At 35.6% G+C, this 14,918-nt stretch overlaps 3 protein-coding genes across 3 annotated transcripts in view; all 3 read left to right on the forward strand.

The window, feature by feature from the left end:
- The first annotated feature begins 1,145 nt into the window (after window positions 1-1,145).
- LOC107028736 (extra-large guanine nucleotide-binding protein 3-like) lies at window positions 1,146-8,950 on the forward strand. Its single transcript, XM_015229915.2, has 9 exons — window positions 1,146-1,412; window positions 1,887-3,182; window positions 3,277-3,414; window positions 4,544-4,648; window positions 4,734-4,913; window positions 6,247-6,397; window positions 6,966-7,213; window positions 7,824-7,996; window positions 8,146-8,950. The coding sequence occupies exons 2-9, from the start codon at window positions 2,229-2,231 to the stop codon at window positions 8,747-8,749; spliced, it is 2,553 nt and encodes an 850-aa protein (XP_015085401.1). The 5' UTR covers window positions 1,146-1,412; window positions 1,887-2,228; the 3' UTR covers window positions 8,750-8,950.
- A 448-nt stretch (window positions 8,951-9,398) lies between these two features.
- Window positions 9,399-11,107, forward strand: LOC107027391 (F-box/LRR-repeat protein 25-like). Its single transcript, XM_015228564.2, has 3 exons — window positions 9,399-10,304; window positions 10,408-10,578; window positions 10,652-11,107. The coding sequence occupies exons 1-3, from the start codon at window positions 9,399-9,401 to the stop codon at window positions 10,871-10,873; spliced, it is 1,299 nt and encodes a 432-aa protein (XP_015084050.1). The 3' UTR covers window positions 10,874-11,107.
- A 1,536-nt stretch (window positions 11,108-12,643) lies between these two features.
- The window catches only part of LOC107028109 (F-box/LRR-repeat protein 25-like), a 10,449-nt gene continuing 8,174 nt past the window's right edge, over window positions 12,644-14,918 (forward strand). Inside the window, exon 1 of the mRNA XM_027918866.1 lies at window positions 12,644-13,632. Within this exon, the coding sequence (XP_027774667.1) occupies window positions 12,727-13,632 (906 nt within the window). The 5' untranslated portion in view covers window positions 12,644-12,726. The remainder of the gene's footprint in view (window positions 13,633-14,918) is intronic.

A 14,918-nucleotide genomic window follows, 5' to 3' on the forward strand; every position in this document is an offset into this window, starting at 1 on the left:
TGAGTCTTGTTTAATTACCTCTCACCAATTTAGCTTCGATCTATTCCTTCTTCTCTTCAAATCTGTCACCACTACTAACTTCTCGCACTTTCTTAAAACTAGAGCATATATATCATATACATAACCTTTGCATCTTATCTCGCTTGTACTCCCTCCGTGTTGAAATACTTGACACAATTTTTTTTTAGAGTTAAACGACATGAACTTCGATGAACACTTATAATTTTTTCTTCATATTGATATTAAAAGAATTACGATCTATAAAATTTTTCGTATAATTATTAAATATTAAAATACAAGACTAATCTAATTTAGTTTAGATTTGAGAAGTAATCAAATTTATCTTCAAGAAATCAAACATGACAATTATTTTGGAATTGAATTTTTTTTTTTAAACACACAATAATAAAGAAGTACAAAAGACCACATGGATTATTAATGATCATTGAGATCTTGCAACTGCCTAAATAGTAGGCTTTGTCTGATCTAATAGGGAAAATATTGTTAATCCATTGATACTTTGTCTTTATTAGTTATGAGATCAAATTGGAAATTAATACAATATTTAAGTTAAGACAAAACCATAAGTGATCTCTATATTAGTACTTCTAATATTTAGTAGTTCCAAATATTAGCTGTTTTGATGAATTGAATTAGTTAAATGTAACTAAGTATTTTATAAATTAATGGTAACATTTAAAAATTAGAGTTCAATGTATTTTTATAAGCATTTTAAAAAAAGAATATACCATTTTTTTCTTATATTAAAAAGAAAAAACTTTTTGACCTAAATAAAGCAATAAAAAAATTAAATAAGTAAAACAATTACTTCCACAATTATAAAGAATTCATACTGAAACAATGGAGTAGAACAACAACACTTTTTTTTAAAATATAAAATTGAAACAAAGAAGACAATAAAATCAGATAATGTATCTTAAAAAATATTTATGCATTAAATATAATTTCTGATTTCTGGTCACCAACTCCCACTCGCTCCTACAAGAGCGTGTATTCACGGTCCCTGCACTGACACTCTCCCACCTGCCCCTTTGTCCATCTTCTTCATCATCACCATCTTCTTTAACCGTGCACTCTTTCATATGGACCCCACTTTACCCCCTACCCACCCACCCACCTCACTACCCCCTTGCCACCCACCCTACCCACCCCAACTTCTCTATCTTGGTTGTATTCAGCATATCAGTAGTCTTTTTCTCTCTTTCTATATCTTTCTATTTGCAAGTTTCTTTCTTTTTGTTCAAAAGGGTTGATTCCCCCAAAAGATTAGGCTTTAAGAATTAACCCCTTTTGAGTTTTTCAGTCTTTTTGGAGCTCAATAAAAAGTGAAAGCAATTTTTAATCATCTATAATCAAGATTCAAGTTTTCAGCTTGTTAGTCACTTTCACAGGTAAAGTTACTCAACCTCTTTTCAGTTTTCTTCCTCTTTTTAACTTAAAGGTGAAAACTTTCTTCATTTCACCTCTTTTCTTGATATTTTTGCATACTTCTTTTTCCAATTGGTTTGTGTATGTGTATTTCTGTATCCTTTGGGTTTGAAACTGTTGCAATGTAGTTTAGGGTTGGGAACTGTGGATTACCATTGGTTAAGTTTGATTCTGAAACTTTCAGTACTTCAATGTTTAAAATTGTTAGATTCCCACTTGAAGATATGAACTTTGGTTTTAGATTTCGTGAGAACTTTGATTTTGTCTTGGGAATATACTAGTTCCATAGGATACATGTCAGCTCCCACCGGTAATCACTGTATTTGTCTGAACCTGAGACTTCCTGGTTTCTCAACTCACTTGATTGACCACTATGCACATTCTTGGTTCTGAAAAGTTTTGATTTTTGTTTTTGTTCTAATAAAATGTGTTTGCAGGTCTTGTCTGGTTGTTTGAGTAGTTAAGTTTTGTGCTTGGATTGCTTGGTTGTCAGATTTCAAAGTGTTGAACTTTCGATCAAATGGTGAGATCGAAGTTTTTCCAGATTGAAGGTGTTTGAGGGAATTTTGACCGTGTAAAATCAGCCTGAGTTGAATGCTAAGCAGTAGTCCCTTGGGAAGTAATCATAACATTGTTATTTGTTGCGTTTCACTTAGATGTTTCTGTTTACTAAATAATGGTGGAATCAGCTGTATTAAAAAGTGATAGATGTGTGAGAAATTGAGGCTGCAATTGGTAATACTACACAAGCAGATTGGCGATTTTCGCTCTTAAATAAGATGGAAAAGGATAGTGGAGAGAATTGGAGGGAGATGGTGAGGAGGATGCTTCCTCCAGGAGTTCCCTTCCCTGAGGAGGATGTAATGAATTACTCAATAGCATCAGAGTATACTGGTCCTCCAATATCATATGAACTTCCTAGAGTAGAACCCGTTGATGTGAAATCTGGTGCAATTCCCACAGCATCAGCAGCAGAACCTCTTTCAGAATCTAGAAGATCTGCAGGCCGGGATGTTACACCTGTTATAGAGCCAATCCCATTGCACGTGTCACAGCAACCAAGTCAAAGTCCAAGGATTTCTGGTAGTTCAGAGTCCCAGGTGTCTGTACTGCACAGCCCTGATTCTTCTTCAGGTTCTCCCTCGGCTTCCCCTGGGTCCGAGCATAATCCCTCTGAGAATGCTGCAAAGCACAATGAGGGGAGAAGGGCCCATGTGGTCACTTTCAATACTGTTAATAGATCTGAAAGAAAAATGGCGGACGTTGAAAACCGAGTCTTTCCGGAATATGTTGGAGTTTCCAAGGAAAAAAAGAAGAAAAAGAAATCAAGATTCTGTTGTAGGTGTGGGAAAGGGAAGTGGGAAAATAAAGAGTCATGCTTGGTTTGTGATGCAAAGTATTGCATCAATTGTGTGCTCAGAGCAATGGGTTCAATGCCTGAGGGGCGCAAATGTGTAGGTTGCATCAGTGAGCCAATTGATGAGTCAAAGAGGTTCAAGCTTGGCAAACATTCAAGAGTATTATCACGTTTGCTTAGTCCCTTGGAAGTCAAGCAAATAATGAAAGCAGAAAAAGAATGTGCTGCTAATCAGCTCCGACCGGAGCAGTTGATTATTAATGGATTTCCTTTGAAGCCTGATGAGATGGCAGAACTCTTTGGGTGCCCTTTACCGCCTCAGAAGTTAAAGCCTGGAACTTATTGGTATGATAAGGAATCTGGACTTTGGGGAAAGGTAATTTTGTTTAATGAAGTTAAACAAATCATTCATTGTAATCCCTATCAGGAAGTAAGAAAGTTGATGCAGCTTTGGCTTCTTAACTTAACAGGAAGGAGAAAAACCTGACAGAATTGTGAGTTCAAACCTGAATTTTACTGGGAAACTTAGTCCGCATGCAAGCAATGGAACCACGCAGGTCTATATTAATGGCCGAGAGATAACTAAGCTGGAACTCAAGGTGTTGAAGGTATGTTGTTTGTACGACAAAGTTCCCATTCATATTTTGGAGGCAATAACATGCCGCAGAGTAATTTCTAATTTACTATACACTATTAAATACCAAGCTAATGATTAATTCTACTTACTAGCCACAGTTTGTCTTTTCACTTGAAATTTTCCTGTTTAAGGTGGTGAATGATTTATCCTCTTTTTATTGGTCAATTCTGTCACTTATTGTCTTGCTGTTTCCTTTAGGGATTTCTTTCACCAAATTTTGCCTACAGTATTGATTTTTCTGACCCTATTGCGGCTGCAATCATTTAACTGGTACACTGTGAAGTTAAATAAAGTCTACTTCCAAGCAAACATTTATAGCTCTGAGATTACTGTTCTAATAGAGATTTGGCAAGGAAATGTCCCTTATGTTTATATCTGTTGTGGTCTTCTACAACTGTAAAACTATAAAGTAGGTCCCCACTCATAATTAATTGTAATTTTGCTATCCTTACTTAGAGAAACCGGCTGCCTGTTGGTCAGGAATATGTACTTGTTCTAGTAGGCTGCAGTTATTCTTTTCATAAATAGTAGATTGCATTATTCGACGAGGAATGTCTCTTATTACCCGTGTCTTTGCTGTCCTGAAAATCTTTGAAGGATATATAATGTTTGTGACTTCACCTAATTTATCAGCAAACCGAAGTTCAACAGGGAAGTGAAACTGTAAAAAAATGTCTACATGGAAAAGCATAAAAAAATGACCCAAATTGAGTGAATAACATGTCATTCATAAACAATTATTGATTGGATAGGTATGGCCAAAACAATTTTTTTTTTCATTCTGTTTTCTTATTGAATATCCCCCTTCCTTGGATTAGTACTGGGACACATATATCAAAAGCTCAGTGTGAAATCTGAATGAGATATATCTTTCTTTTTTCAAGTTCCAACATATTCATGATTGAGGTTACACAAAATCGGAGCCAGAAAATGAAAAAGTGTCCAGTGATGCTGATATGAGATGTTTATTTGACGAAGTGTGCTCATGTCTATGTCACATTAAGTTAAGGCTCTGGGAAAATGGATCTTATCCAAATGGAACTGTTATCATGTCCTAAACAGTTTTTCTTCAGTGAATCATTCTTAATCTTTTATTTCAGCTTGCAAATGTGCAATGTCCCCGTGACACTCATTTTTGGGTATATGATGATGGTCGCTATGAGGAAGAAGGTCAAAATAATATTCGGGGTAACATATGGGAAAAGGTAGCCAAAAGAAGTTGATTTAGGTTTCATCCTACTCCGTAAGTACTTGTTGGTTCTCAAATATCTATATTTGTTTGTTATACAGGCACTTACACGGTTTATCTGCTCCCTTTTCTCGCTCCCGGTACCTACTGGTCAGCCCCATGGACAGAGGGATGAACCTAGCAATTATACTACTGTTACAAATTATATAGAGCAAAAAAGGGTTCAGAAGCTACTTTTACTTGGACTTGAAAGTTCCGGTACAAGCACTATTTTCAAGCAGGTATTGCCGTATTGGATTTGTCTAAGTTATTAATAGCGTACCGCTTTACAGAGAAGACGTCTTTTTCTTCATTTAGTGTTCTTTTTTTAATCTGAAGTCCAGCTTCTATATATGGAATTTTCTGATAAACTTTGTTATAAGCCACGCATAGATGAAATATTATAGAGCTTTTTTTCTCCCTGCATCCCTACTAATATGACTTTTTCCATCTTTGAATGGCCCAATATATTGACTATAACTATAATAATATTCTATACAACTTTTAAGAATTCAATTCTTTTAATGATTCATACTTAAGACATTGAAGCAAAATTCTCGATCGAACTAGCTTTTCAGCCATTATTTAAATGTTTAATCCAATACAACTATATAATATATATGTCAAATTAATACCTTCAACTTCATGTCCCCTCAAATATCATTATATAAAATGGGACTGAAGGAGTATCATTAAAGGCAAGAAGCTGAGGCTTGGATGGAAGAGTGAAATCCCTCATTTAGTGTGTGATACTGGCTGGGATATCTTCCAAATTAGAACCTTTTGCTTGCCTTTTTGTAGGAGACAATTCAGCACTAAGGTTTAGATGGTCCACTTCCTGTAGTCTAAAAGGGGGAAATATGTAGTGTGGTTTAAACTCTATTTTGTATATTTTTACTGATTGAGTTTAAAACTTCTCTCTCTTAACCAAACTAGTTAGGGGTTGTTGTGTACTAGAAAATTTTATGCCCCTTGTTTCATTAACTGATCAATTTTATCGGCCGTAAAGGAAGATTCATCTGAAATTGTGATGAGCAGTGTGGGCCGGTATATTCATGTTTGACAACTTACTCAGTTCTTTCTCAATACTATGTTCCTTTTGTCTATAATAGAGATAACAGTTCTCTGGGAACTTACCGTTGGGAAGCTTGAAGGAAGTGCCTCCACAGGCAACCCGAATTGAATTGAAATCCAGGAATCTTATGGTATATTAGTTTTGGGATAGAACAAAGAAGAAAGCTTGAGACGAAATGAGTTCCTGGCAATTGGCTATGTGCTTGTTTGTATGGATTTCAGTTCTCTTCTCTTTCTTGACTCTGTCATGTTTCTTGCTCTGCCTTGTTGCATATTACTTTTTAGCGGGTGAAATGAAATGCAATGGTTAACATGGACTTCCCTCAAGTGGAGAAGGGTACAGGGACAAATGCATTATACACAGTTTTCGAATTGCGCCACTTGTTCTAGGGGATTTCTCAGTTATCAACAAAGGAAATTGACTTTTCTTAGTCATTAAATGATTTATTGTACTTCCTTGCTTTCGGATATTATACTCATTTTCGACAACTTTTTGAGCAGGCAAAATTGTTGTATGGGAACAAGTTCACTAATGAAGAAGTTCAAGATATAAAGCTGATGATTCAAAGCAACATGTACAAATATCTGAGCATTCTTCTTGATGGAAGGGAACGCTTTGAAGAGGAGGCTTTGTCGAGAATAGAGGCTGAAGGTTCTTTTAAATACATCTCTAAAATTAGTGATAAAAAGTCCTCTGTTGATTTACAAAAGTACTTGCGCCAGTCGGGTATGATGGCCCTCTTTGCCTCTGTGCCGAGGGCTTTGTTCCACTAGTGATAGTTTTGTCTGAAGTGGAATCTCTGTCCTACTTAACAAATTGCGGAGGAAGAAGAAATAAACAAATATTTTTGTCTTTTCAATTCTTGATGTTAGTAAAGGGTAAAATTCCAATCTAGAGTGGTAAAATGAAGTTACAGAGAGGAATCTTCAAGGGAGTTATTTCATTGTTAATTTTCAGTCATTTACTTGTTTCATCGTTGACCTATTTCAAAGACTTGAAGTCTCCTACAGTCTTATTATATGGAGTGTATATGCTGCATGCCACTTGCTAGAAAGATATTGCAACTTGATTAAGGTCACAGATATCCTCGTTGGTAGATTAATAACCTTCACTATTTGGAATTGTCTCGACTACATTGTTTTAAATCTCATTGATGATTCACAACGTCGCGGTTAAGGAAACTGCTGGCTGCATTTAGTAACTAAGTTCAACTTTATAGGTGGAGACGTGGGATCTGCCGAAACTAACCAGTGCATCTATTCCTTGAACCCGAGGTTGAAGCATTTCTCTGATTGGCTACTGGACATTATTGCCACGGGAGATTTAGATGCATTTTTCCCTGCAGCAACACGTGAATATGCTCCTCTGGTTGAAGAGGTATGGAAGGATCCTGCTATACAGGAAACATACAAGAGAAGAGAAGAGCTTCATTTCCTTCCAGATGTAGCAGATTACTTCTTGAGCAAGGTACTTTTGGAGCATAAGAGCAGTCTTATTTGTTTTCCCCACTGTTCTGTTCCCTCTTTTCGTAAATACTTGGATTTGCTGCACTTGAGCCGGGGCTCTTTCGGAAACAGCCTCTCTACCTCTCCGAGGTAAGGGTGAGGTCTGCTACACTCGACCTTTCCCAGACCCTATTTGTGGGATTACTCTGGGTATGCTGTTGTTGAGGAGCAGTCTTATTGAATTAAATTGTCAGAAGTCTCTCGAGAAATGTAGGTACATAACTCATTTTTGCACCATCTTAATTGTATATGGGTAATGAGTTGTTTTGGTTATCTAGTTGCTCTGAGCTGTTGACCTTATGTCATCTATATGCATTTGGCTCTGCTCTCCTGGTAACATTCTCCCTAAAGATCTGTAGTGTTCTCATGGTTCAGCTATACACTGTTATTTCTTTTAATTGAGTAATATAGAATCTAAATCCTTTCCTGCTGACAAGTTAATACAGGTGGATGTAAGACGCATTTTACTTTTCTGGAGTATACCTAGTTGTAAATAGATTCTTAATTTGATTAATGCCAACCACTACAGAAGTTGGATAACGGATGCTAAATTTGTTTTTCCCGTCTTGTAGGCTGTTGAGGTATCAAGCAATGAGTATGAACCTTCAGAGCGAGATATACTGTATGCTGAAGGAGTTACCCAAGGCAATGGTTTGGCTTTTATGGAGTTCTCCTTGGATGATCGTAGTCCAATGTCTGAAACCTATGGAGACAATCTGGATGCTCCAGCACCACCTCTGACTAGGTAACCATTCTCCTCCTAGTAGGACAATTACATTTTATGGCGTTAACCATTAAGTGATAATTATCTTTTTAGTTTTAGATGTTGAAAATTCTCTTGATGTACTCTAGCTTGATGGTTATTCGACATAGACTCATCGTATTTCCTGATAGGTACCAACTAATTAGAATAAATGCCAACGGAATGAATGAAGGATGCAAATGGGTAGAGATGTTTGAAGATGTTCGTGTTGTAGTATTTTGTGCGGCCCTGAGTGACTATGATCAGGTGTGGCTTACTCAGGAGGACTGTGGTAGTGGTACACTACTTCAGAACAAGATGATGCATATCAAAGAACTCTTTGAAACAATGGTAAGACATCCCTGTTTCAAAGAAACCCCATTCGTTTTAATCTTGAACAAGTATGATCTATTCGAGGAGAAGATCATTCGTGTACCATTGGACTCTTGCGAGTGGTTAAGTGATTTCAGTCCAGTATGGACTCACCATAATAACCTATCACTAGCAAACCAAGCATACTATTATATCGCGATGAAGTTTAAAGACCTTTATACTTCTATCACTGGTAAAAAACTATTTGTATGGCAAGCTCGGGCAAGAGACCGAGTTACAGTTGATGAGGCATTTAAGTATATAAGAGAAGTCGTGAAGTGGGACGAGGAAAAGGAAGATACCTATTATGGTGGAGCAGAGGACTCATTTTACAGTACAACTGATGTTAGCTCTTCACAATTTAACCAACAAGGAATGAATTAGCTTTTACATAATATCAAAGATGATGTCAAATAAGTTTCAAATTTTCTAGCTATTTCAGTGTACATTAATAGTGTGAGTTTCTTATTGGCATTGTAAGTTTTAGGGTATCCAATACTTGTATCATCCTTTGTTGTAACTTGTAAGTGGCTTTTAGTAACAATAGAAGCTTAGTGATTAGTTCCTTTGCATAAATTTTTTCTATTTATAGCCTCAGAAATGTTTTCTTAAGATGAGTCGTTTGGTACGTGAGATGAGATAAGATTGTGATTATTATCCTTATCCCTCGTATCAAATGATCTTCTATAATTTTAGCCAGTCAAAAAATCGACGAATTGAGTCGGTTCAAAGAACCAACTTAGAAAAAACCGACAGATAAATCTTTCCACATGCCACAAAAAATGTTACAGTAATAAATTTGAATATCATGAATCATAATTCATAACATTCATTGTTTTAAATACAAAGAACTTGATAAACATATGAAGATGAAGAGTTACATTATAATATCAACTGATTTTTAAATTCAAAGAACTTAAAAAATTAAGAGCATTGAATTTGTAATTGTTTTGAGTAATATATATTGAGACTTAAATAGATGTTCGTTGAAGCCAAGTATTTTATTCATTTCATGGAAAGACAGAAGAAAATCATGGTGGCGGCCGAAGGAGGAGACAGGCTGAGTAATCTGCCGGAGTCGATTCTCCTCTACATCCTCTCATTGTTACCAAACAGTAAACAAGTAGTTCAAACCAGTGTATTATCATCGCAATGGCGATTTCTTTGGAAATCAGTTCCAGTATCAATTGAGTTTGATTTTTCAGATGATCCTAAAGCTTACAGAGAGAAGCATATTCTCGCTTACGTAGCTTCTGTTAACAGAGAGCTTCATTATTGGAGATTTTGCGAGAAAATTAAATCATTTAGTGTTTTTATTCATAGTTACGTTAATATTGATCGTGATATTGATTTTTGGGTGTACTTTGCTACTAATATTGGTAAGGTTGAAGAGTTTTGGTTAAAGTTTTATGTTATTACTTATCCAGATTTGGCCTATAAGTTTCCTGAATTCGGGTATACGAATACTGCTTTGAGGAAATTGGCGTTAGGATATTGCCAGGTGAAACCTTATGGTAATGTGAATTGGAGTAATTTGATTTCTCTTTCGATTGGGGATATCGATATAACAGAGGATGTACTGGTAAAAGTATTGTTAGGTTCTCCTAATTTGGAGTGCTTGGAATTAGATAATGTTGTTGGTATTCGTCGTCTGAAAATCAGCTCTGTGAATCTGAGAAAATTGATTCTAAAACATGATAGTGATGACTGTCATTGCCTTGAAATTCATGCCCCGTATATTCGACATTTAGAACTTTGGGGATTGTGCTGCAAGGAGAAACACTTTCAGCTGAGAAATGTGGGTTCGCTTGTTACTGCAGTCCTTTCTATAAATGTTTATATTCCTAAAAATGCAGAGAAGGAATGCAAATATCTGCAGGAACTTCTTCACCACGTTGCCCATGTCGAAAATCTTGAATTGAGTCCCTGGTGCATCGAGGTTTATTCTTACTCTTACTCTGATTTCGTTATTGATTTCATCAGTATTCGTTTACTATGTATGTTGCATTTCATTATTTTGACGTATCTGTTTGGTTTGTAAGTGCCTGTCTATACTGGAGTTGAAAGGGTTGCCTATTCCACCATCAAACTGGAAATTCTTAAAACTTAACGCAGCCTTAGAAAAGTTGGACTACCCTGGAATTTGCAACTTTCTATCGAGTTCATCAAATCTTGAGACATTGATCATTGACTGGTTCAATCGCAAACCAAGAGTAAGTTTCTTATAGTCTATATATTTCTGATTTCAACTCCTTTGATATCTACCTGGTTAATATGTTGGTGCAGAAACTGCTGTCAAAGTGCACAAATGAGGATGAACGATGGAGGAGACTATGGACGCGTTATTTTAACTGCTCATTGCCACATCTAAAGACCATCAAGTTCATTAACTGTTGTGAAAAACCAATGGAAAATAATGTTGTTCAACCATTGGTGAAATGGTTGCAGAAGAATGCAACAGCACTAAAAGAGTTTGTCATTTCTAGTAGGAGAAACAGAGGGAAGTAATGTATCTCGGAATCATGTTGATCAGGAGATGCTAAGCTTTTCAAGATCATCCCACGCACGTTTCCTTGCTGATAATCTTACACCACTCTCTTTTGTAGTGATCGCGACATACATGACAACCTTTTACTTTCGTATTTATAGTTGATTGAAAGATTTGGATTCTACTAATCAATCAGTATCCAAGTAGTTGTTTCATGTCTAAAAGCACAATGTATTTTTTTTTCATGTAATAAAGCTTGCTCTAAGTGATTTTGCAGAAAGATAGCTTTTCATGCCTACCTAATTATCTCTATCAACTTCATTCAATTTTGAAACATATTTGAAGGTTTTTGATTCGTATTTAATACATAAATATGACTCTGGACTAACAATTATGTCCTTGTGCATGAATAAACACTTAAATTTGTATAAATTAAACAAGGTCGAACTCATAAATAGATACCTAAACTTGTTGGGGTACCTGAACTACGTCATTTTCCTATTGAATCATTGAACCACCCATGATCTTGGTTGATTTTGATCGGTTTTTCTATTGTAAATGTCTTTAATTGTGTTCGAATTGTAATGATTTTGATTGAAGGAATGAAGACAAACCGTGTTAGTCTCATTTGTTTTCTAATGTGTTTAAATGACTTAAGTAAAACACAATTATTTTCGAACATTTTCACTATCAATTGAACTAATGAGTTCTGGAACAACATATGTATCATCTATCAATATCCCTCACAAATCTGGTTCCACATCAGTCAACAGTGTTTGTTTAAACTGAAAAAATTATGGATAGTTCAATGATTCAAGGGAAAAGGGTCTGATATACCCCTCAACTTTGTAATTTGGAGCTGATATATCCCTTGTTATGAAAGTGGTTCATATATACCCCTACTTATAAACAAATGACTCACATATACCCTTTTCACGGAAAATGAAAATAATAATAATTTTAATCTAATTTATTATTATTTTTTTCTAAAAAATATAATCCCATATGAGTAGAATTAATCCTCGTCAAACATATATATATATATATTTTTATTTTAATGAATAATTTAGAATTATTATTTTTGATGATCAAATTTATTAAAGTTTCACCAATATTCTCGTAAAACTTATTTGTAGATGACCATTTTTTTTCTTCGAATACAAAAATTAAATTACAATATAGACATAAAAAATAGTTTTAAATATTTTTTCTTTACACTAAGGAATGAAAGAAAAAAAATAAGAATAAAAAACTCAAATAATTATAATAAAATAAGTCAAAAAAATAATTTATGTATGAAAAAAATTGAAATATACCTTGAACTTTGATAAAAGAATCATATATACCCCTAAATAATTTATTTGTTAAAAAAATAAAAGTAAAAAATATAAATATAAATTTAAAACTAATTTTTTCACTTCCGTTAAATAAAGGGTATATGTGAGCTCATTTTGTAACGCCAGGGGTATATGTGAACCATTTGTATAACGGCAAGGATATATATAAGCCACTTTCGTAACGAGGAGTATATCAGCTCCAAATGAGAAAGTTGAGGGGTATATTAGACATAATTGAGGAAAATAACATAGTTGAGGTACCTGGAGAAAAAATACAACAAGTTTAGGAATCTGTTTATGTATTTGACGATCAAACGATACATAAATTTTACGTGACATAATATATCAAAAATATCATATAAGACATAAAATTGACATATAGAATATCACGTAAACAAGATGCTTATATTTAATAGAAAAATTTTAGTGTGGAAGAGGTTATTTTTAAAATAATATACCATAATGTAAACAGCCCATTACTCAATTTCAATTTTGCGGTGATCAAATAGACATTACCAAAATTGCATCGGAAAATCATGGCGGCGGCCAGAGAAGGAGACCGGCTGAGTAATCTACCGGATTCGATTCGAATTCACATCCTCTCTAAGCTACCAAGTAAACAAGTTGTTCAAACCAGCGTATTATCATCGCAATGGGTATCTCACTGGAAATCCGTTCCAGCATCACTCAAATTCGAATCAACAGACGATGAAGATGTTTCCGGGTTTGTACGTTCTGTTTATAGAGAGCTTTTTTATTGGAGTTCTTGTGACAAAATTAAATCATTTAGTATTTGTCCTTCTACATACAGTGGGCATGTTATGGATTCTGATATTTATTTCTGGTTGCACTTTTCTACTTATATTGCTAAGGTTGAAGAGTTCTCGTTGAAATTTTGTGTTAAGGCCTTTCCAGAGATTGTGTATGATTTTCCTGAATTCGCGTATACGAATACGGTTTTAAGGAATTTGGTGTTACGGAATTGCGAGTTGAAACCTTTTGGTAATGTGAACTGGAGTAATTTGGTTTCTCTGTCAATTGGGGATGCTGAAATTAAAGAGGACGCATTGGAGAAAATATTATCAGGTTGCCCTAATTTGGAGTGCTTGGAATTAGATAAAGTTGTTGGTATTCATCTTCTGAAAATCAGCTCTGTGAAGCTGAGGAAATTGATTGTAACCATGTACGAACGACTTGATGAATTCTATTGTATCGAAATTGATGCCCCATATATTCGACATTTGGAACTTAAGGGATCGTGCTACAATGAGATGCACTTTCAGCTGAGAAATGTGACTTCACTTGTCACTGCAGTCCTTTCTTTGAATGTTGATTTTTCTGGCCTTGAAGATAGCTCGGAGAAGGTGTGTAGATATTTGCAGGAACTTCTTCGCCACGTTGCCCATGTCAAGAATCTTGAACTCGGTCCCTGGTGCATCGAGGTTTATTCTTACTCTTGGCTATCCAATTCAGATTGTGTTTCTTCATTTGCGACTTATTATTTGTTATTGAATTCATCAGTTTAGTAACATTAACAATATCACTAATTGGGAATAATATTATAACTATGTTTGTAAAAACTAATTTTGTGAAGGAAGCTAACATTATCGTGTATGATGGGGTATTCCAGAAGGAAAGAAATAATTACTTTGACAATAATCTTGCATTAACTATAGTGTATAGATATGTGATAATGTATACTCTGCGACTCAATGTATGTTTATATTGCTTGTGACAAGGTATAGACCAGTGTTACAAAAGGCGAGCGCCCCCTCGCCTTTGGCGCAGCGATGGGTCCTCGCCATTCTCTACTGAGGCGAGGCGAGATCAAAATGGCGAGGTATGGCGAGGTGTGGGGACACAATGGCGACAGAAAAGGCGCCGCCTTTTTAATTAAAAATATTTAACTTAACAATATTAGTCAAAATTAGGGTTTTTTTTTTTATACTTTTGAAATTTCTGCTTTCTCCATCGCTACTCTCTCTCTCGATTGACTCTCTTCTCGGCTTCTCCATCGCTGTCTCTTCTCCCTCGCTCTCTTCTCCAGTTCTCTTCTCGGCTTCTCCATCGTTGTCGGCTTCTCCATCGCTGAATATTTGCTAATGTGTTATTGCTATTAAGATTTTGGATAAAATATGCAATTAAATATTTTAAATTTTTGGTATTAATTGGCGCCTTTATTCAAAAAGGCAAGCGCTTTGCCGCGTGGCGAGGCAGGCCCTTGTCGCCTTTTGTCGCCTCTCGCCGTCCACAACACTGGTATAGACTTAAAATAGATAGTTAGTATGAACCAGTGTTACAAAAGGCGAGCGCCCCCTCGCCTTTGGCGAGAGGCGAGGCGAGGCGATGGGTCCTCGCCATTCTCTAGTGAGGCGAGGCGAGATCAAAATGGCGAGGTATGGCGACACAATGGCGACAGAAAAGGCGCCGCCTTTTTAATTAAAAATATTTAACTTAACAATATTAGTCAAAATTAGGGTTTTTTTTTATACTTTTGAAATTTCTGCTTTCTCCATCTCTACTCTCTCTCTCGATTGACTCTCTTCTCGGCTTCTCCATCGCTGTCTCTTCTCCCTCGCTCTCTTCTCCAGTTCTCTTCTCGGCTTCTCCATCGTTGTCGGCTTCTCCATCGCTGAATATTTGCTAATATGTGTTATTGCTATTAAGATTTTGGATAAAATATGCAATTAAATATTTTAAATTTTTGGTATTAATTGGCGCCTTTATT

The sequence above is a fragment of the Solanum pennellii genome, chromosome 8, assembly GCF_001406875.1.
Source record: "Solanum pennellii chromosome 8, SPENNV200".
NCBI lineage: Eukaryota > Viridiplantae > Streptophyta > Magnoliopsida > Solanales > Solanaceae > Solanum > Solanum pennellii.